Source organism: Ipomoea nil, unplaced genomic scaffold, assembly GCF_001879475.1.
Source record: "Ipomoea nil cultivar Tokyo-kokei standard unplaced genomic scaffold, Asagao_1.1 scaffold1421, whole genome shotgun sequence".
Lineage (NCBI taxonomy): Eukaryota > Viridiplantae > Streptophyta > Magnoliopsida > Solanales > Convolvulaceae > Ipomoea > Ipomoea nil.
The window spans coordinates 749,309-775,200 of NW_017617849.1; the positions used below are offsets into that span (position 1 = coordinate 749,309).

A 25,892-nucleotide genomic window follows, 5' to 3' on the forward strand; every position below is an offset into this window, starting at 1 on the left:
AAGGGTATTACTTTAACGACTGCTAGAAGATGGAGAGGGTTAGGTAGAGGCGTGGAAGGTCAGATGTAGCCCGACGTCAAGAAGAGAAAGAGACAGAGAAGCGGGGGATACTCCGGTCATTTCACACCTGCAAGTTGAAACCTGTGCTTTTGGCAGAAGCACACGAGCAAAGAAATTGAGTCGTCCACGCAGCTCGCAGTAGAGGCCGAGCAGGATGAGCTCTTCGTCTGCACGTTTCCATCTCTTCAAGCTCCGCAAGAAGATCTAATCTCTACCCTTCCCGCTCTATCTACTCGTATATTATTTGGAATTTTGGATTGAATTTCCACTTGTTTTTCTAATTTCACGCATAGTTTCTGCGAATCCACATGGAAGCAGTAGCGGCTCTTGAGCCCTATCTCTTGAATCGATCCGCATTCAGAGTTCTTCGCAGCCGTCGGTTCGGGATTTCCGCCGGTATCTCTGCCAGGAGTCTGTGCTGCGCTGCAAAATCCGCCGGCAGAGGGGGTTACTCCGTACCGTACGGTTCTAGAATTTTCTTCAACTCCGAGCTCCATCCGAGTCGACTCGGTTTGAGCCCGCTATCGGTAAGTCGCGGTTGTGCTTGCCGAAATGTTGAAGATGGCGTAACGAGTGTGAATGTGGGGCTCGTGGAGGTTTTGTTGAAGAGGGGTTTGATTTTGGTAGCTTTAGTTTGTGGGGTTTTTGTGTTTGGCTGTCGGAGAGTGCTTGCTATTGAAGAGGTTGTCAGTGCGCGCTACGGGGCTTTGGACCAAACTCTTGTGGCCTTGAGAAATTTTTGGCCAAAGGTTTTGCCGGTTCTTAGAGTTTTTAAAGAGCAAGGTTTGGTGTTGGCATTGCTTCTCGGGCTTTCGGCATTTTTCTCCATGGCTGAGACTTCAATCACTACGCTTTGGCCATGGAAGGTAGCTAATTCAACCTCTTTTTTTTTTTTTTGGCAATTTGGAATTGATTTCATGTCTTTCTTATTGCTGTATTGAAATCTCGGAGTATATGAATCTTGAGCTGCCATTGATTAGAAAATAACTTGTGGGATTGCTACACACACACACACACTCATACATGCTTTGTTATTTTATATATTTCTGGTAAAAATTAAAGCTTTTCTGTTGCTTCTTCTTTATTGTTACCTTATTGTGAGATAGTGTGATTTCTGCACTAGATATATGAATTGTGTCTTAGTCCATTTTTTTGGCTCTCTGTAAGGCTTATCTCTTGCTCTTATATTAATTCATTTCTATAATTAGTTGATGCAGCTATCTTTTGATCTTTTCTTCTTTTCATATCAGGTGAGGGAGTTAGCCGAGAAAGAGTCTGAAAATGGAGTCTTTAAAATGTTGAGGAGTGATGTTACTCGATTTCTTACAACTATACTTATAGGCACAACGTACTGCCCTTTCTGAAGCTTGTCCATATATTTTTCTGCTTTCACCACTTCAAAAAAGAATGTTTTCTCATATTGAAATTCATTTATTTAAACAGAGTTGTGAATATTGGAGCTACAGCATTAGTTACTGAGGCTGCAACAGCAGCTTTTGGTGAAGCTGGTGTCAGTGCAGCAACAGGAGTCATGACTGTACGTCATTTTTCTCAGTTGAATATCTCATTTGGTAGTTTTATGGTTGCAAGTCTGGAATCTTTTCCTCTATCAGGTTGCAGTTTTGCTTCTGACTGAAATCACTCCAAAAAGCATAGCTGTTCACAATGCCACAGAGGTTGCTAGGGTTGTGGTAAGTTCATATGTGACCTTCACCCTGAAGTGACTGACTTTGTTTTCCAGCTAAAGTATTGGTCAGATATGTTTGATGATAATGCCTGACTTGAAAATGCCTTTAGGTCAGGCCAGTGGCATGGCTTTCACTGATACTGTATCCTGTGGGAAGAGTTGTCACATACCTCTCAATGGGGATGCTAAAACTTCTTGGCTTGAAAGGAAGAAGGTGTGCCAATCGGAAATGAAAGTTTGATACTTTCTGTACGCCATGTATATTTTTTCATGCATTCTTTACTATTCTGTTTATGGTCCAACAACTAAGATAATTGCCTTCCAAGCATTAGACCTGGGTTCAAGTCCCTGCATATGCATACCCAAACTGGCACTGGGAACAGCTGAATAGACTGATAGAATCCATATTACCAATCCCAACTAGGTTGGAGTTAAGGTTTAGTTGAGATGAATACTCAACTGCTCTATTTAGATTTGATTTACATGTACCCATCATCTGTCTGAATCCTCTAAAACATGTATGTTCGGTGTAAAAAGTTTCTTTATATGGGCAAACTATCTATCATTTAAATACTAAACTAAAAATTGTATGGAGTTTGCAAACATATGCACCTCATACATTGTTTTTACACATTTACAAGTTGTGGAGGATGCACTGAATATATTTCTGGGGTGAAATGAAGTATTATTTGTCTTTATTAACCAGCATATCAATGGAAGTGCACAGACAAAAACATAAAAAAAGAGGAGGATTGTTTTGAAAATATTCTGGCTCAGAATATTACATTTGATAAAAATCAAGGAATTCCTGAAAGAACCTACCAATTCTGTTTCCTTTCTTGTTTTCCCTGTGAATTTATTGAGTGTAGATAAATTTTACTCTCTCATGAGCACTTAGTTATGTTTTTGTTTTTCCTCTTACTTTCTTATTTATTTATTTATTTTGTAACATTTCATACTCCAGTGAACCATATGTCACTGAAGACGAATTAAAATTGATGCTTCGTGGAGCAGAGTTAAGTGGTGCAATTGAGGAGGAAGAACAGGTAATACAGTTTGTTTCATGGTTTTATAGTGCAAGCTTCCATTGTTTGAAAATGAATATGAAGCATAGAAGCTACATTTTGGATGCTAACAGCACCATAACTGGTTACTACATGATCCACTGGTTGCTAGTGCATGAATTGAACCTATCCAAAATAGCAAATGGTTTTGACCTTGTACTGACTGCAGCATTTCCTTTGATGCATAAAAATATACAATATTTATTTAAGTTAGGATGAACCTTATTCACTAGTCTTTGTTTATTTGTGCTTTCGTTTCTTGCTGAAGAGTAATGTAATTAACTGTATGAAACTCAAATAGTCAAATTAGAAAAAGACTGCGGTTATAACCTCCATTAGGAACTGTAAAATATGCTATGATGCATTACAGTTCATCTACAATAGAAGTTACTAGGGATATGACTACCGCTACTGACTACACTAACATAGATGTAACTACCTAGAACTGCCACTACACTAATATACCCCCCTCAGTCTTAGCTGGGCAATAGCAGGGCAATGACTGTGATGTAGCATCTTAATCCATGAAGTGGTTGAATGGAAACCAAAGAAGAAAAAGCTCCAGGAGAAGCTGCATCAAAAGTTACATGAGAAACCAGATAGTTGCCATGAGAGAAACCAAAGCCAATAGAAGAAGTGAGGGGTAGAAGAAACTGCTTGCCAAACTAATTAGTTGTCTGTTTTTTTTTGGGAAAAGAAAAGAGATATAAACATTGTTGGAGGGGAAGGGCAAAGATGTAGCAGATAATAAAGATTGAAGAGGAAGTCAGGAGAAATACTGTTGCTTATAAGGGCTATCTAAAAGAAACATTGGAACTGAAACCTTGATATGCACTGAAAAGGGAGTAGTTGAAGCCAGAGGATAATCTGAAGCTGAAGAGTGAAGACAAAACTGTAGTAGAATTGATAAGCCCGAGGTAGATTTCATAACCATCAGGAAAAGACCAAAACAAAAAGTGGAATTGCAGATGGAAAAGAAGTTTCGATGAAGAAATTGCATTGCAGAACCAAGCTTCTGTTGCATGGAAACAGAAGTCTGTGGCTGAAGCAAAACTGAAGAAGTGATTGCAGAGGAATCCACATTTGAAGGATGAAAAAAATCAGCTTGAGTGATGGATGAATTTTCAGCCATAGAGAGGGAAAAGAAAAGATTGAAGACGTAGGACATTGCCGAAATATTGTAGATCACCGGAAACTGAAAGAATTGCAGAAAACAGCTGCAATTTTTTTTTTTTCAATAGTTAACAAAGATGCTCTTGATACCATAGAGAAACTGTAAAATATGCTATATGATGTAATATAGTTCATCTAGAATAATCTACAAGAGATATATAATGTAACACAGATGTAACCAATAACCACTCAAAACTACCACTAAACTAACAAAGATTAACCTACCGAGAACTACCTCTGCACTAGCATTTCCTGAGTAATTTTTGAAGGCATTAAATTAACATTTTTGCTAATTTGTGTTGCATGTTCTCATGTTTTGTGCATATCCTTACGCTACATGCAATATTCATAATCGTATTGAGTGGCTTCTAGAAGAATAAGTTATTACTAGAATACTTGCAAAGGTTAGTTAGGCAAGATAGATAATCATGCAGTACAACCTCACCCTCTTTTCTCCACCCAAAAACAAAATGAACTTTTTTTTTTTGGGTTCATTTGAGGGGGTTGGGGTTTGAACCTTGACATCCTAACTTAAAGTCTTAGGCTAGTGCCATTCGACCACAAGGCCTTGGGCAAAAAAACATGAACCCAAAAACAAGAGAGTATTCCGGTTTCCTTGTCTCATCCTTCCTGATGGAAAACCCTAACAACATGTTTGGTTTGAGGAGTTGGAACTCCCAACTCTCCCCTCCCCCCCCCCCCCCCCCCCCCTCCCTCAGGATTTTTAATTTTGTGACTCTTGGGAAGAAAGATTGAGGTTGCCTGACAAGAATAGCCTTCCCAATTCTAATAATCTTGGTAATAAATTTTTGAATTGGAATTTTGTATAATCAAGGTTTAAAAAGGTGTTTCTGAGGCATGCTCAGCCTAAGGTGGTGCGAGAGCGAAGTGTGCTTTCTATCAACACACCCAGTAAAAAATGCCTAGGGTTTAAATTAAAAAAAGGTGAGTGGAACTCACCTCCTCTGGACTCTAGCTTACGATGACTCAACTGAACTGCCCTGTTGCTAGAGAAGTCAAAGTAACTTCTAACTTCTCTAGCAGCAGTGTTTCAACTTCTTTGAGTCTTCTTCTTGTTTAAGGTTTTTTTTTTTTTCCTCTTCTTCGATAGTTCCTTTGTTAATTTTTTCCTACTATGATTGTTTGGGATAGAGAGTGAGAGGGAGACAGACTCTGAGGTACTTTGTAAGACTAAGAAACAAGGAGATATTAATTACAGACTCTCTAGAATCCCGGGAAACTAAGAGATAGACTTTTAGAACTCTACAACTGTCTCAAGTATTAATTACATAATTGATAATTAATAATAACATTATATATATATATATATATATATATATATATATATATATATATATAATCTTATATTTTAAATTTTATACTAACTATTTGATTTAATATATTAATTTTTTTTAATAATGATGATTCAATGTGATTTAATTTGGTGTTCCATTAAATAAAATAACTAAAAAAATTAATATATTGATCATTTTTAGGGTATGTTTTGAGGCTTATGCCCTATCTTCCAATACAAAACGCCTTGATACCCAAACTAGCTTTTTTTTGAACCTTGTGTATAATATAATAAATTGATTATTATAATGGAGAAGTTGCAATTTTTGTCTTTAAGTTCTTAGGTAATTGTTATTTTTGTCCTTAGTTCTTGCATGTGCTTGTATTAAGTTCTTAAGCTTTTATCTAGGTTACTCTTTTTATCCCTAGTTCTGTGGGCAATACATTTTACAAAGATTCTTTTTTACTCCAAGATATTTTAACTGGTTGTGACTCTCCAAATTTGTATTGTGAATCTTTATTTTAAAAATTTGAGGATAAATCAATTGAATTCCCTAACATTTAAGAGTGTAAAATGTTGAGGAATTCATCTAATTTGTCCTCAAATTCAATTGCTTTGTTCTCAAGTTTTTAGATTAAAGTTTCACAATGCATATGTAGAGAGTTGCAACCAATTAAAATGTTTTGGAGTGAGAAGAATCATGATAGAAGGTATTTCCCAAGAATTAGGGATGGAAAGAACAACCTAAATAAAAACTTAAGGACAAAATAGAAGCACAACCAAAATTGGGATGAAGTAACAGTTACCCAAAAACTTATGGACGAAGATGATAAATTTTCCTTATTATACTTTATGATTTATTATATTATAATTATAGATTACTATATTATAATTATAATATTGTAAATGTAATTAATTTAAAATTTTAATTTATTATAATAGAATGTATTTCATTTTAATTTATTATACTATTATGATAATGCATGGACAATTTGGCCTTTATACTACTTATATATTCTCTTTCTGTTCGCATGTAAACCAAACACTAGAATAGGATTATTTAGTAATCCTATTCCCACCAACCAAACAATGAAATGACTTTCTATATTAATTTTTTTTTTTTTTTAAAACAAAACACGAAACATCATTAATTATCATTATCAAAGAACAGTACATGATCAAGGAAACCGGGAGAAGACAACCACTCCAAACAGCCTGACATAGAACGAGCTTCTCTCGCCATTACATGGGCGGCTCGGTTCGCAGAACTTCTAACAAACAGGAACTTCAAACTATCATACATAGATGCAAGTTCTTTTTTACTTCATTTACTACCATCCAGAATGAAATTCTAGTTTATTCCTCCCCCGTGGAATTGCAATTCAGTTCTCCCCTAATTTCCTCATTGCAACCAAACACCTTGTAAAGGATTTGTGTATGTTCTAAAGAAAATCTGGGTCTGATGTGTGTTCCCTCTTGCAGGATATGATTGAAAATGTGTTAGAGATCAAAGATACACATGTTCGAGAGGTTATGACACCGCTTGTTGATGTTGTGGCAATAGATGCCAGTGCTACACTGGTTGATTTCCAGAATTTGTGGGTGACTCATCAATACTCTAGGTATAATACACTTTCCATTCGTGAATTTAGAAGCTATTTCCTTTTCAAGTTTCTTATAAAGTATACTCTTGTAGGGTGCCTGTTTTTGAGCAGCGTATAGATAATATTGTTGGCATTGCATATGCAATGGATCTTCTGGATTATGTGCAAAAGGTCACCTACTATTTCTAGCACTTCATGTTCTTAATTGTTGCTGTTCTCTAGTTGTACACCAATCTCATAATATACAGAATTATATTTTGTTTGATTTTTGAAGGGGGAACTACTGGAAAGTTCTATGGTGGGGGATATAGCTCACAAACCTGCATACTTTGTACCTGGTAATTTCAATTTAATTTAATTTTGAATTATTAATTAAAAATAAAATTTTTATTCCTAATTATGCTTCAGATCTGAGTTTCACATGATATGTACTCTGTTTTATTTCCTTTCTCACCTAATTGTGTACATTAAGAAAGGAGGATAAGAATGCCATTGATAGTGGGAGGGGATTACTTAAAATATGTAGTTGTCACGAGTAAGTTGCGGAATGCATTGTGGAGTAAGATTTGAAGCTCTATGATTGCAGAAAGTTAGGTCGAGATGATTTCTTTTGTAGTCCTTGTATAAGCTTTATTATCGTCATATATTCTTTAAAAAGGGGCTATATTGAATATATAGATCACCAGTCTTAAGATAATTACAGATATCTTTTGGGAGTTTGAGTGACTGATATTTACTCTGGTCATATCCATCCATAATCCTAAAGAGTAAAGACAATACTTCTGAAGCCCTTTAGAGCTGGGCTTATATGTCTGCCTAAGATTGATACTTCCATAATCAGTGCAGGGATCTTGTTACAGACCTATCTCCAAATCTTTGTAGTGCTTCCAATTCATGCTTAATTGCTTATAGAACTTGACTTTTGCTCCATTTATTTTTTTCCCACTGTTTGGTAGCTGATATGATGCCAATAAGATAAGAAAGCATTGCAATGTTGCAGATTCAATGTCAGTTTGGAATCTCCTCAGAGAATTCCGCATTAGGAAAGTACACATGGCTGTTGTTCTTAATGAATATGGAGGAACTATTGGAGTATGTATTCTTTCTCATCTTGAAATAAAGTTCTACCAGTAGTTTTGTTTATCCAAGCCACCATATCCAGTATGCCTAATTGCCTATATCTGTATTTTATACTCATCTATTCTGCCATGTTTCTCTTCAATTGTCTTTCCTTTGAATCAGATTGTAACCCTTGAAGATGTGGTTGAGGAAATTGTTGGTGAAATCTTTGATGAAAATGATTCCAAAGTAAGGCTCATACGAAAAATTTGTTTCTTTGCAATTCAAGTGATTATTATACTCTCACTGGTTTCAGATGAATCTGTACTTCAATTTATCACTAGACCATCACCACTTTAATGATTTCTGATATGCTTCAATTCATCATTGATGCCACTACTTGTAACTTCTTTAATCAGCATACCTGTGATTTATAAGTTAAAGGAAAGAGTTCTCACAGTATTTGATACCATGGCAGGAAGAGATCCAGAAGAAAACTGGCTACATTGTTCTCAGGGCTGAGGGAATCTTTGATGTGGATGCTAATACATCCATTGATCAGCTATCTGATGAACTCGAGATTAAAATGCCCGAGGTAAATTGTTATCTTCCGCAATGATTGATTTGCTATGAAAATTTCAATTCTCTTCTTTCCCATTAAGATCCTTTGTGATTTCCTCCTTCACTGACCTTTATTCTTTTAATTTCTATTCAGGATCATCAATACGAAACAGTTTCTGGTTTTGTTTGTGAAGCATTTGGTTACATACCTAGGACGGGTGAGAGCATAAAAGTGATACTTGAAAAGTCAAATCAAGAAGAACACAATGACTATTCTGGAAAGGAATCTGATCAAGGGGATAAAAATGAAAAGAATCAAATTTATAAGCTTGAGGTAATGTTTCGTCTCCCTTCTTTTGGGTCCTCTCACAAGTAATGTTTACTTTCTCATTTCATAACTGTTCTTTTTCCACTTTCTGCTTCCTTCTTTATTGTCCACCTTGACTCAATATTTATGAGTACTACTTTATCATCATTAGTGTGAAGCAAGCCTTAGGTTTGATTGCTTTGCTAGAAAAGGTCCGAATTCCAATGTCCAGTTAACTAGCTATATCATATTTAACTACCACACTAATAAATAATGTTGGATGGTATTTCATTGCCAAAAAAGTAGCTTTTCTTTCTATGTATTGTTTGATAAAGGTTGTAGGACTTTTTAGAATGTTTAATTAGCAGGGTAGTTGGTAGCTTGATAATGCTTTTGTACGGTGCAGATATTAGCAGGAAATGCGAGAAAAGTGAGTGCGGTTCGATTTGAACGGATCAACCACGATGATGCAGAACTAGAGACCAAAGGTGTGAGACACTGGGCCCCAAAAATTATCGCAAAATGGAACAAGCAAGACGAATCAAACAATGAGGTCAGCTTTCATGGGAAAACAGATAACGGCAATTGCCTATCCAACAATTTTGTAAAATCTGAACACAAAAACAGTCATGACCTTCATAACGTTGAATGAATGGTCTACTTGTTACAACTATCTAATAATACTAAATTATCCGGGCAAAATCCTTAATGAAATAACAAAGGGAGGGAAATGTAGCATTGTTCACAGATGCAGAGAAGTATCAACATCTGTAAAACTCAGTGTTGTTGCCTCTCATCTCCTTTGCTTGCTGCTGCTGCAAGTGCCTGAAGTGCTTCTGCAAAAGTGCAATAGGAGGAATGAGAATGGGGGAATTACTCTGAGCTCTTCCTATGGAATGATGCAATGGTCATATGAATATAATAATGTCCTTGAAAAGATTGTAAATTTGAGAACTGTGTTGAAGCTGTTATATTGTGTCCAAGATGAAGAGGCATTTGCTGGTGTTGGGATTGATTGATGGGTACATGAACGGGAAAGGGCTTTAAGGTGCATTTGCGTTAGGAAGAGGATAAAAAGTTGAAAAGGAAAGATAGTGGTGAAAGTGAAATTAGTTGCAGTTGCCCTGTTTAGAAAGAGATGGAGATGTTATTAACCAAGTAAGCATTGGTTAAGAGTTTGATTCTTGGCTTTGAGTATGAAGTAACCTCAGTCTCTAGGTCAGTTGTTCTACCCAATAGAGGTGTCTATAATTTAGCAAAGGGAATTAGTCACTGTATTTGACGGTGGAAATCTTGGCAAAAATATGAAACGATGTTGATGGGTCATAAAGAAAGAATATAAGTTGGGTTCCTCTCAAGAATTTGTTGAAGCTGCCATGGAAATTGAATGGATGCAGCTTGCAGTTGGCAGTTGCACTTGCTTTCTATATCTTCCTTCCTTCCTTCCTTCCTTGTGGTCTTCGGTTTAGGCTACACAAAACCACAATTCCAACACATGTAGCTTCTAGCTAGGTACCAAGAAAACAACACATTATACAAAATCAATGTTTATATATATATATATATATATATATATATATATATATATATATATATATAGATTTTGGTTCCGGTGAGAACAAGTCTTTCCGTGCGGTCAGTGCGGCATATGCCATTGTATGACTTTTTAGGAATCTGGGTCTCGTATAAGGAACTTAAGACTCAGTACAAACAAGGAAACACTCCATTGAGGTAAAACACGATTATTTGTGAAAGTATAAGAAAAAAAAAAACTCAACCTAATATTCTCTTTGCAAGGGTTTTCCCTCATCCTCCATTGATCGGTCGCCGCCTCCGCTCGTTTTGCTGAGGCGGCGCCAGCCTCTTCTCGTTTCTTCCCCTACTCTGACCGTCTATCAACCGCCTGTCTTTCGGCCTCTCATCCACTGCCGGCACCTCTTCCCGCCTCTTTTCCATCGCCTTCATCTCCTCCAGCCCCTCACCAACGTTTCTTCCTCCTTCACCACCGTCCCTCGCTATTTCCAACTCCAGATCCAAGCTTCTTTACCTTTTTTCAGCGGTTCAATAAATTTCACACACACACACTAGTGAGTGGTTTGGTGTTTAGGATTTGTTTTGGCTTGTTTTGGATTTGGTTTTCATATGTTGGTTCTGTTAAAGTTATTCCCTCTCGTTTCGTTTGCGAGTTATTTCCTCTCGTGTCTTTAGCGAGTTTTCCTCTAGTTTATTTGGCGAGTTCTTTTTTCATAAGGTGAAACCATTTATCTAATAATGGAGTATGTTTGCTTCGTCCCGAGCATCGAAGAAGATCTGAACCTTGATATGCAGTTCAGATTAATGGAGATATTGTCTATGAACAGAAGAGCCGCAATAGAGTCAGACTTGGGTAGCAAGATCATTAACAATATCAAAGAAGCTTTAGGTTCTCTAAATGAATTCAGCTTCAATCTTGAAAAACAGGCAGAGATTCAAGTTTCGTGTAGCATTGGAAATTTGTTTCAATGTCTGATTGTAAGAATGTTTTATCATTCCATCAATCTTATTGTAAACTTTTCATCGTATGAATAATAAATTAGCTCTTTTATTTCAAAAAAAAAAAAAAGAAAAGGAAACACTCCATTACTGTATTCCCTATTCAAGCATGTGAAAAACACTATCCTAAAAGTTTTCGATTTGCATTACTAAGTAACAAGGGTAATCAAACAAGAACTTTTGAAATATAAGAAAATGTAAAATTTCTCAGGTTACTTTTATGAAAAATTCTCTAAGGGAGTAACTTGAAATTTATGGTATATACGTAGTAAAAAATTCTTTCGTAAACTCTACTTTAGCTTAGTCAAAAATCGTATATCTCAACAGCTTATGAAAATACTATTATATATATCCATCATTAGACATCCTCTCATCCGTTCTCTTAAAACCAAAGTAATGAAGGACGAATTGTGATTCTGCTCGCGTAATTTTTCTTGTTTGGTTTATTTTAAAAATCATGAACATAAATTCATTACAAAATTATTTCTTATAAAACATTAATTGATTTAATGATAATAATAATTATTGTTTATATTAAAATATAATTATAAATTAAAATTATAATAGTTATAAAGATTAACAATAGTTATAATATAATAATTTTTAATTTGTAATTTATTATAATAAAAATAAATACATTGATAAACATAATAATTTTGGAATAAAATAAAATTGAAGAAAACAAATTTACTTTTTTTTGGGGGATGTAGGCATGTAATGTCAAAACTTTTATTGTTTAGATTGACCAAACCCGTTTCATATTAATTTAATCAGACCTTGATAAATATTCTCTGAACTAAAAAAAATTGAAGAAAAAAAGTTAAATTTTTGTGTTGCGGGTTAGGTTAAGATTTTTATTGTTTGGTATGACCAATCCAATCTATATTTTAATAAGTTATTAATAAATGTAATAAATCTAAACTAAAAAAAATAAGAAAAAAATTTAAAATGTTTTTTTTTTTAATATTTTGAGTTATAGGTCGGGATGAGTCAAGATTTTTATTATTTGATCCAATTATAATTTAACCGGATTAGTCCAATCAAATCAAATTTAAACAATAACCAGATATATAGTAGACTAACTTGCACATTTGACACTATTCAGAAAGAGAAAGGTGAGTGGGAAATAGGAATCCAACAAATGCATTCTAAGTAAATATCTAGGAAGACATTTTCCTCTAAAATGAATTATTTTTTTCTTTGAATAGAATGAGTATTTTTCATTCATAATCAAACACTGAAAAATTCAAAAATAACTTTCGAAAGTCATTTTGTAAGCATTCAAATGGACCCTTAATTATCTTCTGTTGTACCTAAAAGAGTTAATTTTATTTTTGGTCCTAGATTTATAGGTATTAGTCTATTTTTAGTCCGTTTAATTTTTATCAGAACATCTATAGTTGGTCCTAGTATTATTGCGACATGATCATTTTTTGTCATCTATCAACAAAACAGTTTTAATGTGATTAAATACAAAAATATTTCGGTCATCAATTATGATTTTTTTCAAAAAAAACAAACATGAAAATATAGCTAGATCAACTCACTTTATATAAAAATGATCGAAATGTATTTGCATTTAACGATATTTTAACGATTTTGTTGATGGATGACCAAAATGGTCATGTCATAATAATTATAGGACCAAATGTATATGTTATGATTAAAAAAGATTAAAAGTGAAGTGTCACTTATAAATTTAAGACCAAAAATAAAATTAACGCTATATATATATATATATATATATATATATATATATATATATATATATATATATAAAATTTTCAATTAAACCCTTAAATGCATTTCTTTTTAGAAAATACATCCCATAACTTTCTTTTTAATTATGAAAACAACTTGAAACATTTTTTTTAAAAAAATTCCCAACCTTTACTATACTATCCTTTCCCTGGTTGAACTCTGCCGTGGGACACGAATGAAGAACATATACTTTCAGTTATATAAAAGTCAAATTATATAAGTAGGATCTCTGTTAAAAGTCAAATTATATATATATATATATATATATATATATATATATATATATATATACATTACATATAATAAAGCTATATGGTTGGGAAATAATTAATGTTACAATTAATTACCAACATTATTGGACTTCATAATAAAAAAAATCATTTAAGCCATAAATAAAAATTTAAATATATATATAATGTATATATCGTATGGGTCTTTAATGTTTTTCTGGATGTCTAAACTTAGGACTTTTAAAAGAAAAAAAAAATACATTTGAATTATCTCCAAAAATGGTCTTGGACTTATAAAATGACATTTGAGTTTATGGAATGCCATGTGCATAAAGAATATATTATATAATCATATAAAAAAATGTGTTCAATTAGAGTTTAAATTTACTCATACAAAATTTGAAATTTGTATGAGTAAATTTAAACTCTAATTGAACACATTTTTTTATATGATTATATAATATATTCTTTATGCACATGGCATTCCATAAACTCAAATGTCATTTTATAAGTCCAAGACCATTTGTATTCTATAAAAATAATAAATACTTAACCAATGGAAGCTCGAAAATATTATTATATTAAACAATTTAAAATATTTTTATTTTTTCTATTTTTTTATTTATATTTATAATAACATAATTTTTTTCCGTGCATCGCGCGGATGAATTACTAGTTATATTATTATACTATAAACTTTTGATCATTTAATCAAACCCAATCTTATTTGATCATCAATCATTAAAAATGTGTCATTTTTAATCATAAATTAAAATTGTTTGGGACTTAATTCGATTGTTTGATTTGAAACTTTAATATATATATATATATAATACAATAATTGAGAGACGCCGATCGACCTCGCTCCAAGCGCGGGCCGCGGGGGAGATCGATATGATCGAGCAACGTAACTTTGGCTTCCCGGCCATACTGCTTCATTCGTTTCTTGCTCGCCAAATTCCGGCCACCACAACTAACCAGCGCAGCTGCTAAAATCAACACCGTACCATTCCTTGCAATGGGCAGTCCACATACTAATGCATGCAAGCTAAGCTGTCTTCATATATTGTGCTCTCATCTGGGCATGTTAATGTTACACTCTTCATTCTTTAGTATAAATTTGTAGTGGTTAGCTCTCTAGACAAAGATCTTCCACTTGGGAATGAAGACCTTTAACTTAATTCCACAATTAAGACCAATACTTAAAGCCCCACAATATCAGAGGGCAGGAATAATAATAATAATAATTCTGATAAAAGGGGTAAATCCCAGGTACCTAATAATGGGTCAATCTAGTCTGCAACTGGAAAAAAATAATTAACATTTCAGTTATATAAAAGTCAAATTATATAAGTAGGATCTCTGTTAAATTGAATTAAAAGAAGCATTATTCACTTTATCTAGCCACCAAAATGATAATAATAATAATAATAATTATTGAAGAATGTGGGATGGAGAAGAGATGTAGCGGGGCCTGATGAGTTGGGGCAGTTATGTTATTGGGGCATGAGAGTAGAGAGTCAAAACCAGAAAGAAGGAAATAAAGAGAGTCAAAGAGGAGAGAAAGAGTAGGGAAAGAGTTGCCACATTACTAGATCAACTCAAACTATCCCTTCTTTTCTCAACTGTATTTAAAAAAAAAAAAAAAAAAAAAAAAAAACTTTCCCACAAAATGTATTCAGTCAGTTAAATAAAATCCCAGTTTTCCCTATCATGTTGCCGCTCAAAACGTTCAACTTATTCATCTCCCTTTCCACTATTGCCCTTGGACTTCTTTTTTTTTTTTTTTTTTTGTTAATTATTTAAATTTTACTGGATAAATTGAGTGTGGTCCTGTCAGTGATCTGGGATCAAACTGGTCCTCCCAAATATCTCTACTTTCCAACAATTTAAAGAAAAGAAAATGACCCATCCATCCAAATGCACACCTCCAGCCTCCAGCTAACTAGTGGATACAGTTTCATGTAACATGATACCAAACAAAACACTACTCCACCACAAAACAAACCAAACAATAACTCAATTCCGATCATTTTTATTTTCACAATATATATTTTCATCACATGATTTGTATTATACAGCTAATGATTATTCAAAATTAACAACATACAATTAATGGTTATTCAAAATTAACAAAATACAATTAATGATTATTCAAAAGTAACAAGTACAAATGGTAAACACTAATGATTACTTAAGGTGGGTCCCATTGTATGAAACAAGAAAAACACACAATTGAGAGGAAGCAATCATGTGCACCTTCATTCTTCTCTACTGTTCTCTAATCAATTCATAACCACACACCAAAAAAGGAAAAAAATAATAATAAAAAATTATGATGTTTGGATACAGTTTTTCATCTCTAATCTTGAAAATTATACACAGATACATACATATATGTGTGTAAGTAAAGTCAAATGGTAACTGAAAAGACCAAGTAACAAGTACATGACAGACAGTTTTCCAGTTTCCTTACATTGTAATTTCCGAAAGCATATTTACTTTTATTTATTAATAATATAATTTTTTAGTGATTTTATTTGGTCAAATCCTCAAAATATGAACATAGTTCAAGTGGCAGTTTTGTCTTTTATGGGTAACCCGAGTTGTCCTCAACAATTACGTGAATCTAGGAAAATCTTAACTAAACACTGCTAGCTGTAAATTTCAAATTTCCTTGTTAATAAATTCCCATTTTTATTTCTTCCTATAATTACTTCTCTATATTCATCTCATCATCATTCTACACTTTTCAGTTTTTTCTCCTCTCCCCCCTTCTTTCTTTCTTTTATGGCACACGCGGAAGTTTGAATGTGTAGAGGATACATACATACATACACAAATATATATAATATAGTATAGTTAGTTGAGTGGGCTCTTTAGAGGGAAATGGAAAAGGAGAAATTCATGGTCGCAAGCAACCATATGATTGCAAGCAATTAAGGTTTCAGTTACTTGGTTGTGGTGTTTGACTGTTCGGTTTCTTGCAAAACACTGAAAGGTTTTCGTGGATAGGTATGTCTCAATCTTCTATTTATTATTATTTTTTGTTCGCTCAGTCTTTCATGTGCTGTTTTTTTTCTCTGTAATTCTGTATAGTTTTGTTTCCTCTAGACTCGGTGAAATGATTTCTTGGGATTTTTGTTAAATTTTCTCGAGTAGATTAAGGTATTTGTTGTTTCTTCTCTTTGACTGTGTTTTTAGCCATGTTTTCATGGCGTCCTCTTTGGGTAATTATGTGTTGGGAAACAGTTTCTCTCTTGTGTGTTTGTTCTATTTTGGTATGAAGTCTCCTCTTTACAGCATTTTGGACTTGTATCAGCCTAGTTATGCCCTTGTATAGGTAATTTTTTTTTATTTTTTTTAATAGATTTTCCATTTTCACTGTTTGAATGAATCTAGACCTTGATTTTGATCTCTGTGATGTTGGGGAAGAAAAGGGTGTTTTTTGGTGGATTCTGATATGGTTTGAATGTATGTATATATGTATGTATGTATCCTGTAGGTTTCTGTACAATGGATAAATTTGATGCAGTGAAAAAAGTGCATGAGAGAATCTTGAAATTGGAACCAGAAAGTGTAACAATGAAGATTATAGGGTATATGTACTTGAGGGACTACCCTGACCAGGAAATCATTAGGTTGGCTATGGGGCCTGATACTTTGATCTATGAACTGATACACAAGGCAAAAACTGCACTTAAATTGCCCTCAACCTCATGTCTTTCGCCCCCGATTTCGCCTTCTATGAACCAAGTCCCCATTTCAGACCCTTCCTTTAGGCTACCCTCGATTGCGCCCCCATTGGCACGCACCTTCCCGTCTCCGGCTTCATTTCGTGTGACGGCTCCGTTTTGGGAGCCTCCGGTGCCCGAGCAGCAGCAGCAGATGGTCTACAATTCTGAGTTTTCGCATTTGCCCCATGATGATTATGGACCCCACAAGCCCCAGCAGCAGCTGGGGCCATTTGAGGAATCGCCTAATTCTGGGACCTTTGATTTCTCGAGTGATTTTGTTTACCCGGAGCCTGGGTTTAGTGTGAGGGGGCGCAGGAATTCTCCGGCTGTTCTCGAGTTTCCGCCCAAGGCCTGTCATTATTTCAGCAAAGGGTTCTGCAAGCATGGCAGTAACTGTAGGTATTTACATGGACACCCCTTCCCGGACAACTACCCGAGGGGGATGTATGGCTCTAATGCGTTCGATAATGGTAACGATGATCAAGTTTTCTCCCCCGGGTCCCTCGAGAAATTAGAGCTCGAGATAACAGAGCTCTTGAAATCCAGAAGAGGCAGCCCGGTTTCAATCGCGTCTCTGCCTATGATGTACTATGAGAAATATGGAAGAACCCTTCAGGCTGAAGGGTACCTAACTGAGAGCCAGAGACACGGTAAAGCTGGCTATAATTTGACTAAACTTCTTGCTCGGTTGAAGAACAGTATTCGTTTGATTGACAGGTCCTTTATGACATTTTCCTACATTGCTCACCTATTTGGTTTAGTAAGTGCACTTGTAACTTTAGTAAATTTATTCGACACTACAGGCCTCACGGGCAGCATTCTGTAATACTGGCTGAAGATGCGCCCAAGTACATTGAATTCCGGGGTGAAAGGAATGATCCCGGTCCTATTGTCAGTGGCTCTCGCCAAATATATCTCACTTTCCCCGCGGAGAGCACTTTTACGGAGGAAGATGTCTCCAATTACTTCAAGTAAAACAATTATCATACTGAAGTGTTACTTTGCCCACCTATTTCAGAACCTTGTAATTTTTTTTTTAACTGATATACTCTCGGTTTTGTTCATAGTGCCTTCGGGCCTGTTCAGGATGTGAGAATTCCTTGCCAGCAGAAACGGATGTTTGGCTTTGTTACTTTTGCAAGTTCTGATACTGTGAAGACGGTTTTGCACAAGGGAAACCCGCATTTTGTGTGTGGGGCTCGTGTTCTTGTGAAACCATATAGAGAAAAGTCGAAGCCTATTGAAAGGTTTTACTCCAAATGCTGAGAATCGAGCCCTGATTTACCTATTTACCTATTCGAGACGTTGCGTTATGATGTATCTTGCTCTCTTTTGCAGGAAATTTCAAGACAAAATTGATCCATCAATGAATTACGGCTCTCACAACGATTTTGAATCTGAGAATCAATCAAGTTTGTTTTTAGCTTCTCATTTTGCATAATTAAATTATTATTTTTTTCCAATAAGTTTAGTTGTAAGTGTTTCATATTTGATTATAGGATTGGATTCCAAATTTCTAAGGAGATTCGAGGAACAACATGCTCTCGAACTTGAGATAAGGCAACTCTCGCAGCTGCAGTTAGCACGAAAGCCTCTGTTGTCTAATCATTCCTTCTTTGGCAATTCCATGGACGATCTGAAAATGTCTGAAGGTGTAGTGCCATAAGATTTGGTTTTATTCGACATTAAATTCCACATTTCCTAAATTGTTTTTATCATTTTTCATTCGTTTCTTGCAGAGTATTCCAAGCTCACATCTGCCGATGATTTCTACCAGTTGGATGGTCCAAGCGGCGGCTCCTCAAGTGATGATAATAACCAAATATATTCAGGCACAAAATACCATGATCACGACAGGTACGAAATCCGTGGAACCTCCTTTCTCACCAATTCTTCGGTTTAATACTTTATTTTAATGATGAGATGATGATGATAATGTACAGCAATTCAGGAATTAATCTCCCGGACAGCCCCTTTGCGTCTGCGTTACCGACCAGCATCTCTGCAGTTATGTAGGCCAAATGACACATAACAAGTCGTTCGTTCGTCTGATAGGTAAGACTAGTTGAAAAGGCAGCCATCTGATCTTACGTTTGACACAAGATACAGAACTATTTTCCCTGTGAAGTTCTCGGTTTGCGAGTTTTAGAGGTTTCCCCCCTGCAAAGCAAGTACATACGGCTAAAGAAGAATGTGAGGCTTATCTTCCCGCCTTTTACCTGGGTGAGAAGAATACATAGGAAAGAACATGATAACAGAAAGGTTTTTTTTTTCTTTGGTATGTTAGAGACAGCATAAAAGAAGGATGTCTTTTGTTTTTCTTTCGAAACAAAAAATCTTTAGAGAAGAATGTACAGTAGTGATGAAAGAAAGTAGTGGTTACATATGGCAATGGTTCAGAGATAGAGAAATATATGTCTCTGTAACACCGAAAAAATCTTTAGGTGCTGAATAACTCACTGTTTAACATGAATGGTAGTGCATTTTTTGCTGCTAGATGTTGTGTTGGAATGACTTGGAGATATGTGTGTGTGTGTGTGTTGTGTTTGAGATGAGATTAGTTCAAACGTTGGACAGTGACTTTGTTTGTGCTGTTTGGTTACATTTGCAGCAGCCTTTTTTGTGTTTTGTCATTTGTTGTAGAAACAGCTGCAATTTATCATATAGACAAATGTACTGCAGCATTCATTTGTTTCTTTTGCTTAGTTCATTGTACTCAATTGCCCAATACTAATAATTGGTGGTTGGCATGTTGAAGTTTTGTTCATTAACTTGACTTGATTGATTGGACATTCTAATTGTGTCTTTTATTATTATCTTTTATTATTTTAATAATCTCTTATTTTAAGTTACTGATTTATCAGTCCCTGAATTTTTATACGTTTAGTCACTTTAGGAGAATCAAAGTACACTATTTTAACAATAACTATTTTTGTAATTAATTAAGAATCAAAATTACAACTTGTGATAATTAGTGATTAAATTTAGGGAGTGAGATAATAAAAGTGATTATTTAGATGAGAGTTTTGTTTATGAAGTTTGTTATGATGTGAGATGACATGACAAAAATTAGATTTTGGATAAGAATAATATTAGATTTGGTGATATTTTTTAATTAATGATTATGAGTAGGTAGAGTGGTTGAATAAAAATAAGGGAAAGCGACGGTGCATGAGGGGATAAGAATTTGTCAGGTCTAAAATAGAGGCCACATTTTCATATCATATCACAGAGGAAAAGGAAATTTGTGATTCATTAATTGCCTTGCCTATTGGACTATAGCAATGACAACAATTTTAGGGTTGTTTAGCATGGGCATGGAGTCACAAATAAAATCTTCTCTAAAATTAAAATTAAATATTGTGTAATTCTTCAGATTTTATTTTAGATTCCCAATATTTATGCATTAATTAATTATTAAATAAAAAATTCAATGTTCTAAATACTCCCATTAACTATTAGGGAGAGCCACAGAAATACCAGCTATAAATGGCGAAAGACAATCAAATAGGTAAAAAAGAGAACTATTTTCTTTCTTTACACCTATTTATGTTGTTGTCTTGTGGTCCAACACAATAATATGTATATGTTGTATATGTAATATGTAATATGTAATATGTGGACTCAAATTTATTTAGATGCAGTGGCAGACAGATATGCCCCGCAAATTACGGGAACAACTCCCATTCACACACTGGATTCCGCAAATCACAACTGCAATTTTTATTGGATTATAGTTTCTCTTCATTCTAATATCATATCTCTCTCTATATTGTTGCAAGGGATTAAAGTTCTACTCCGGATGTGCCCAGAGGATAAATTATCTTCATTCTGTATATAAGGAAAAAATGTTAACATAAAAATTTTAAGTGTAAGAGTAAAAGTAGAAAATAGAACTTTAAAAATTCAAGTAGTATTTTTCTTCTTGAAATTCTATAAAAAGTGGGAATTGATTCTCCATTTTTTTAATTTCAAAAAATAATTTTAGTAAATAAATTTGAAAATTTTTTAATAAATAATTCATTTCTTTAGTTACTAAATTCATTTTATTTAATCAGTCAAAGACACGTAATATGTAAATTGTTGATCATTTTTGAAATTTTTATTTAAAGTAAATAGGAAAACAAAATTTCATTTTAATATTTTAATCCAAAAAATAAAAACAACATAACAATTTCAAATATATAGTTTCTCATTTTAAAATGGTGCCTTTGCAAGAGAAACAAAATTAATAGTAGGTTCTAGAATAAAGAACTCTTGAACCTAAGGAAACACTAATTTAAAATATATTGAAAAAGGGAGTCTTAAGGATAAGAATGAGTATTAAAAATAATAATCAATCAATTTTAAAACAGATTGTACAGCTCAGACCTGACAACCAATCAACTCAATGATTATTCTTTTGGTATGGTGATCCTTTCAAACATAATCCTCATGGCCGACTGCCAAGTCAGCAGGCACCAAACCAATGGTTTTTTCACTTAAAAATTGAAATATCTAACATACAGTAGTAATTAATCCTCTCAGACTCCAAAATCCAAATGCAATAAATCAAATACAAGACACCTCATTTTTTATGGTCAACTAATCATTGTAGTTGACAATGGAAGGTAGTAAGATTAAGTAAACAAACATTATTAAAGAAGCACAAGCAACAAGATTGAATTTTTTATTTGTATTTTTTTTTGGGGGGGTGGGGGGCTGGGCTGGGGGTGTTCAAACAAGATTTTTGCAAGTAGATACCAAGAGGGTCTTCATTTCAACTGTGGCTTATTTGCATCTGATTCAGAAGAGATATCAAGGGAACATATGAATATTAGAGGTGAGAAGCATAAATACCTTAATTATTAGGTAATAAATTCCAATATGTACCATATTGAAAGTCAAAATTTCATACAGAAAGTAGAAGAAAAAGAAGTACAAAACTCCTAAAATGAGACCTTCTCAACATAAGAAATTCACTTGAAAATTTGCCATTTTGGCTTGCAATATATGTCTGTACCTGTATGAAATCAACATTCATCTTCAGCAGAGACCCACATAACATTGGATGCAATAGACCTAATCATATAGGTGAATAATGGAATGCTTACATTCTAAAGTATTGGTATCTGTTTGTTCCGTTTGAATTAATTAATCTCCAGAGATGTGCAGAAATCCACTTTAGCTACAAAAGAACTGTATAAGACAGCCTAGCTAGACCCTGAAAAGATTAGAGACTGTGAGTGATATATGCAATCCCTTTCTATTTAATGATACAAAACAGAATCTCATGAAATTTCATAGCAAATCTAGTGGCTCTGCTTACCAGGTATGTGAAGAAAAGATTTTTGAATTAGGCACTTGAGAGCAGGATTAAAAAGATCCCTTTTCACATGTGGAAGACACTAGGAATGAGTTTGAACCCATCATCGCTTCTCATATTTTTTTGCAAATTCCTTTAACAGTAATCTCTGTCGAAAATTGAGATACGTATCTAAGGTCGTCCCTGCCCACTGCTGACAAAAGCATTCATCAGTTGGGACCAGTGAACGCAAAGGAAAAGGTCCTTTTGGAGCCTTCTTTAGTGAAATCAAAAACCTATGCCGGGGGCGAATTCTCTGGTCCAAGGACAGGCTTAGGTATGTTGGATATTTGGTCAAGGAGTGCACCTCGTTTTTAAGTTCATTAACCAGGTACATGTACTTGGGCTTCAGATTCCCCTCCAACGATAGAGAAAACACCTGCAATTGAAGAGAAGACCAATATTATAATCTAAAAGATATATTCTGTGGAAGTTCTAGACAAATTGAAAACTATGTATTCAAAATTATGTATGAAGAACGGCTAAGAAGGGGATCAGGGGCATTTTTCTTTTTCCCAAGTATGTTAGGTTCTATCACTTTATGAACTTGTTATCTTTTGAAGAAATGGTGTTCCCAAAGTATCCATCATGACCTGATGTCCTGAGCAGTGAGCATTAATAATATGCATTCTAGGAAACATAAATGTCAAACAGGCTTGGGAGGCAAGCAGACCTGTGTAATGCTAGTCAGTACTTTCAATACGTCTGAATCTCGCATCCCAATACTTCGTAGAAAATTAATCCTAGGAAGTAATCCACCCTCAATGCTATAGTGAAGAAGTTGAGGATGCTTCGTAACCATTTTCACTATACTATCTCTAGGTGCACCCAATTCTTTTGTAAGAAAATTGAACCGAGTAGTCCATGTACTGTCAATTCGCTGCACTAGAATTTGTGGGCTCAACTGCAAAATTTTGCTGAGCTCATTTTTCTTGATGCCTACCTCCTCAAGCAAGTACCTCACTGTGGGTTTTAGTGAATTCTCCACACTATAAGAAAAAAGGGATGGAGTTGCAGTAACTATCCTCCCAATTTTTGAATCCGGAATACCCAGACTGGTCAAGAAATCAACATGATATTTCAGATTGCTCTCCACTGTATACTCAAGAATTTGAGGCTGCCTCAAGATTATCTTTCTAATGTCTTTATGCTTCACCCCAATGCTCAACAAATATTCCAGCCTTTCTTGGGCAGATGCCACATTTATCTGAAGGAACGGCATGTGCCTCTCATACATCTGGATGAAGTGTGAGTCCTTAAATCCAAAAGTACTGAGATAATTGAAAAGTGGAAAACATCTTTCATCCAAACCTAGCTCTTCTGATAGACGAGAAAATCTCTCTTTCACACATCTTCCTTCCTCCTCCTACAATGCAAGAAGATAAAAGCTTTGCTCATATTACATTTGAAGTCAAATCTAATAGCATACCATGTTAAAAGTTAATACCTCTCCTTTGCCGTCTGAGTGCAAGGAACTAGAGCCTGTTGATCTACTTGTAGCATGATGGAAAGTGTCAATTTTTCTCTTCTCTGTGGTTCTTTCACCAGTCTTAATGCCCATCTTTCCTTGGTTCCCCGACTTAAATGGTTCTGAATTCCATGTAGACTCTGTATGCCTGTGATTGCCTGTTCAAGACGCATATAACGTAAAGTGGATGCTTGATTTCCATCATATTATTGCAAAAACAAGCTACATACCTTGAATGAAACCAGTAGAGTTCTTCTTAGATTTTAACCGCTGCCTATCAGCTTTAGAAATTTTAATTGCTGCTAACTCATCCTGCATACAGAAACCTGATCAAATTAAAAGCATTGACCAAACTCAACTGTTGCAAGCATGGTTATGATGTTTTGAAATAAAATTGTTAAATACAGAGTACCCTCTAAAAGAGACAATATTTGTAGCAACTATGAAAACCAAAAGCACCATGTTTTTCATTTGAAATTTTCTACCTCATTTCCTCACACTTAGGAACGATTTAGTGGCATTTTGTTAACTACCTTCATGGCTTCAATCAGTAGATAAATGCTGCTTCGATACTAACAACAACTTACTTATATGACTGCAATTACCTGTTAAGAATTTCGCAGCTTAATCCAATTTTTACAAAACGTAAAATGAATAAACATCTTGCGCTTAGAAGATAGAATCACGAAATATTACTAAACAATGATATAGCTTACACCCTTTCATCTATGCAGAGAAATACTTAACCAAAGAAAAGAGGTATTAGTTCACAGAAAAAGGACGAAAACTCACATCAGAACCATACTCGTCATCATCGTCGACAAAGCTACCGTCATCGTCGGAGTCATAAGGCGAAAGCACACGGCCGTGGCGAGACTTACGATTGGGCTTAACAATTTTGGCATTTGAATGCGAAGACACCACGACAATCCGGTTCAGCCTGGAGAAGCTACTATTTTCTCTACCGGCAGCACGTCTTCCGTCGAAATGAGAAGGGCTAAAGGGGCCGATTCCGACAGAAAGAACCGCCATTGCTGGTCTCCCTTTTGGAAGAGAGTACGAAAAGGGGGAAGAGATTCAGAGAATATACTCTAAAACCCTAGAATATGAAAGAAGTTGAGAAATGGAGGTTTTATTGTCCTCAAATGTAAAATTCTTCTGAGCAGTTTCAACTCTGCCTTATCTTCTTCTTCTTTTCTGGAATGCATGGTGTGGATTGTTACTGTCACGCCGGGGCCGACCGCCATTAATTTCTGTCGTTTATCATCTTCCATGTATAATTTGAACAAATTTAGGTAAAAAAATGTTTACAAATTACTCCAATCATATTTACACATTAAATAATTATCATTCTTCCATTAAATATTCATTAAAAATATGAACAGTATTAGTTTTGTAAGGTAAAAAGTTTAAATGTAGAAATTTTATATCTATCATTAATCTAAATTTAAAGTTCTATTCATTGAAAATATAATTATAATTTTTGTGTAAATTTAAAAAGGTTATTTGACTAAAACGTGTAAGAAGTAAGAACATCTTTTTACCCGCACGGACTTAACTTACTGATTTAGTAGATAATATTTGGTAGAATAGATTAATGTTCGAGCCTCGACAGCGGTAATGTGGAAATTATGCCCAAAGTGCAATCCCTTGTGTGCACAGGCATTTAGTTTTATATATTGAGTCATTGAGTCACCGTAATTTACATCCTCCCAAATTCTCTGTCAGACCGGGATGTGAGGAGCCTTTGGCCCATCTCTGTGATTGGTGATTTAACCTTTTTGGGGGAAGAAGTAATAACATCTTTCTAACCATGTAATTAATACATGAAGCTTTCGAAGGATAATATAACTTTTTAAAAAAACATATCTTCAAATATAATATAAGAAAATCTTTGTAGAATGGTTAAAAATTGAAGAACATTGTTTTATGGGGATGTGTTGTATATGTATAGATGATGGATATATGGGAGCGGGTCCAGAACAAATCGACCTATGCAAGAAAGTGAGGC

General features: G+C 34.6%; 3 protein-coding genes across 6 annotated transcripts; 2 read left to right on the forward strand and 1 right to left on the reverse strand.

Annotated features, from left to right (window-relative positions):
* The first annotated feature begins 6 nt into the window (after positions 1-6).
* On the forward strand, positions 7-9,553 carry LOC109188274 (putative DUF21 domain-containing protein At3g13070, chloroplastic). Its single transcript, XM_019338880.1, has 14 exons — positions 7-926; positions 1,311-1,408; positions 1,504-1,597; positions 1,674-1,751; positions 1,858-1,961; positions 2,712-2,793; positions 6,761-6,900; positions 6,975-7,053; positions 7,157-7,220; positions 7,883-7,974; positions 8,125-8,190; positions 8,420-8,536; positions 8,657-8,836; positions 9,216-9,553. Exons 1-14 carry the CDS (start codon positions 369-371, stop codon positions 9,459-9,461), a joined length of 1,998 nt encoding a protein of 665 aa, XP_019194425.1. The 5' UTR covers positions 7-368; the 3' UTR covers positions 9,462-9,553.
* A 6,460-nt stretch (positions 9,554-16,013) lies between these two features.
* Positions 16,014-19,749, forward strand: LOC109188200 (zinc finger CCCH domain-containing protein 18). 3 transcript variants are annotated; one of them, XR_002055364.1, is made up of 9 exons: positions 16,014-16,343; positions 16,838-17,786; positions 17,873-18,040; positions 18,137-18,316; positions 18,408-18,481; positions 18,569-18,721; positions 18,809-18,926; positions 19,021-19,573; positions 19,626-19,749. XR_002055364.1 is itself a non-coding variant. In XM_019338769.1 (8 exons), exons 2-8 carry the CDS (start codon positions 16,849-16,851, stop codon positions 19,083-19,085), a joined length of 1,704 nt encoding a protein of 567 aa, XP_019194314.1. In that variant the 5' UTR covers positions 16,029-16,347; positions 16,838-16,848; the 3' UTR covers positions 19,086-19,565. The 3 variants fall into 3 exon arrangements, 2 of the variants coding, with proteins under 2 accessions (XP_019194314.1, XP_019194313.1); XM_019338769.1 differs by lacking the exon at positions 19,626-19,749 and having other exon boundaries at positions 16,029-16,347; positions 19,013-19,565; XM_019338768.1 differs by lacking the exon at positions 19,626-19,749 and having other exon boundaries at positions 16,029-16,343; positions 19,013-19,565.
* Positions 19,750-21,885: 2,136 nt separating this feature from the next.
* Positions 21,886-25,140, reverse strand: LOC109188201 (transcription termination factor MTERF9, chloroplastic). Of its 2 annotated transcripts, none has more exons than XM_019338770.1 (7): positions 24,674-25,140; positions 24,112-24,193; positions 23,861-24,039; positions 23,087-23,779; positions 22,378-22,792; positions 22,163-22,272; positions 21,886-22,071 (listed from the first exon to the last, which is right to left on the reverse strand). In XM_019338770.1, the coding sequence occupies exons 1-5, from the start codon at positions 24,911-24,913 to the stop codon at positions 22,478-22,480; spliced, it is 1,509 nt and encodes a 502-aa protein (XP_019194315.1). In that variant the 5' UTR covers positions 24,914-25,140; the 3' UTR covers positions 21,886-22,071; positions 22,163-22,272; positions 22,378-22,477. The 2 variants fall into 2 exon arrangements, with proteins under 2 accessions (XP_019194315.1, XP_019194316.1); XM_019338771.1 differs by lacking the exon at positions 24,674-25,140 and adding an exon at positions 24,415-24,438.
* Positions 25,141-25,892: the final 752 nt, after the last annotated feature.

Bases quoted from the DNA above. Each gene is read 5' to 3' on its own strand.
- LOC109188201 (XM_019338770.1), bottom strand. From the start codon at position 24,913: ATGGCGGTTCTTTCTGTCGGAATCGGCCCCTTTAGCCCTTCTCATTTC. The intron at 24,194-24,673 runs GTGAGTTTTCGT...TTCTGTATGCAG, and splicing joins ATGACGAGTATGGTTCTGAT to GATGAGTTAGCAGCAATTAA. The intron at 23,780-23,860 runs GTATTAACTTTT...CTTGCATTGTAG, and splicing joins ACTCAGACGGCAAAGGAGAG to GAGGAGGAAGGAAGATGTGT.
- LOC109188200 (XM_019338769.1), top strand. From the start codon at position 16,849: ATGGATAAATTTGATGCAGTGAAAAAAGTGCATGAGAGAATCTTGAAA. The intron at 17,787-17,872 runs GTCCTTTATGAC...TCGACACTACAG, and splicing joins AGTATTCGTTTGATTGACAG to GCCTCACGGGCAGCATTCTG. The intron at 18,317-18,407 runs GTTTTACTCCAA...TCTCTTTTGCAG, and splicing joins AAGTCGAAGCCTATTGAAAG to GAAATTTCAAGACAAAATTG.
- LOC109188274 (XM_019338880.1), top strand. From the start codon at position 369: ATGGAAGCAGTAGCGGCTCTTGAGCCCTATCTCTTGAATCGATCCGCA. The intron at 2,794-6,760 runs GTAATACAGTTT...TCCCTCTTGCAG, and splicing joins CAATTGAGGAGGAAGAACAG to GATATGATTGAAAATGTGTT. The intron at 7,975-8,124 runs GTATGTATTCTT...CCTTTGAATCAG, and splicing joins AATATGGAGGAACTATTGGA to ATTGTAACCCTTGAAGATGT.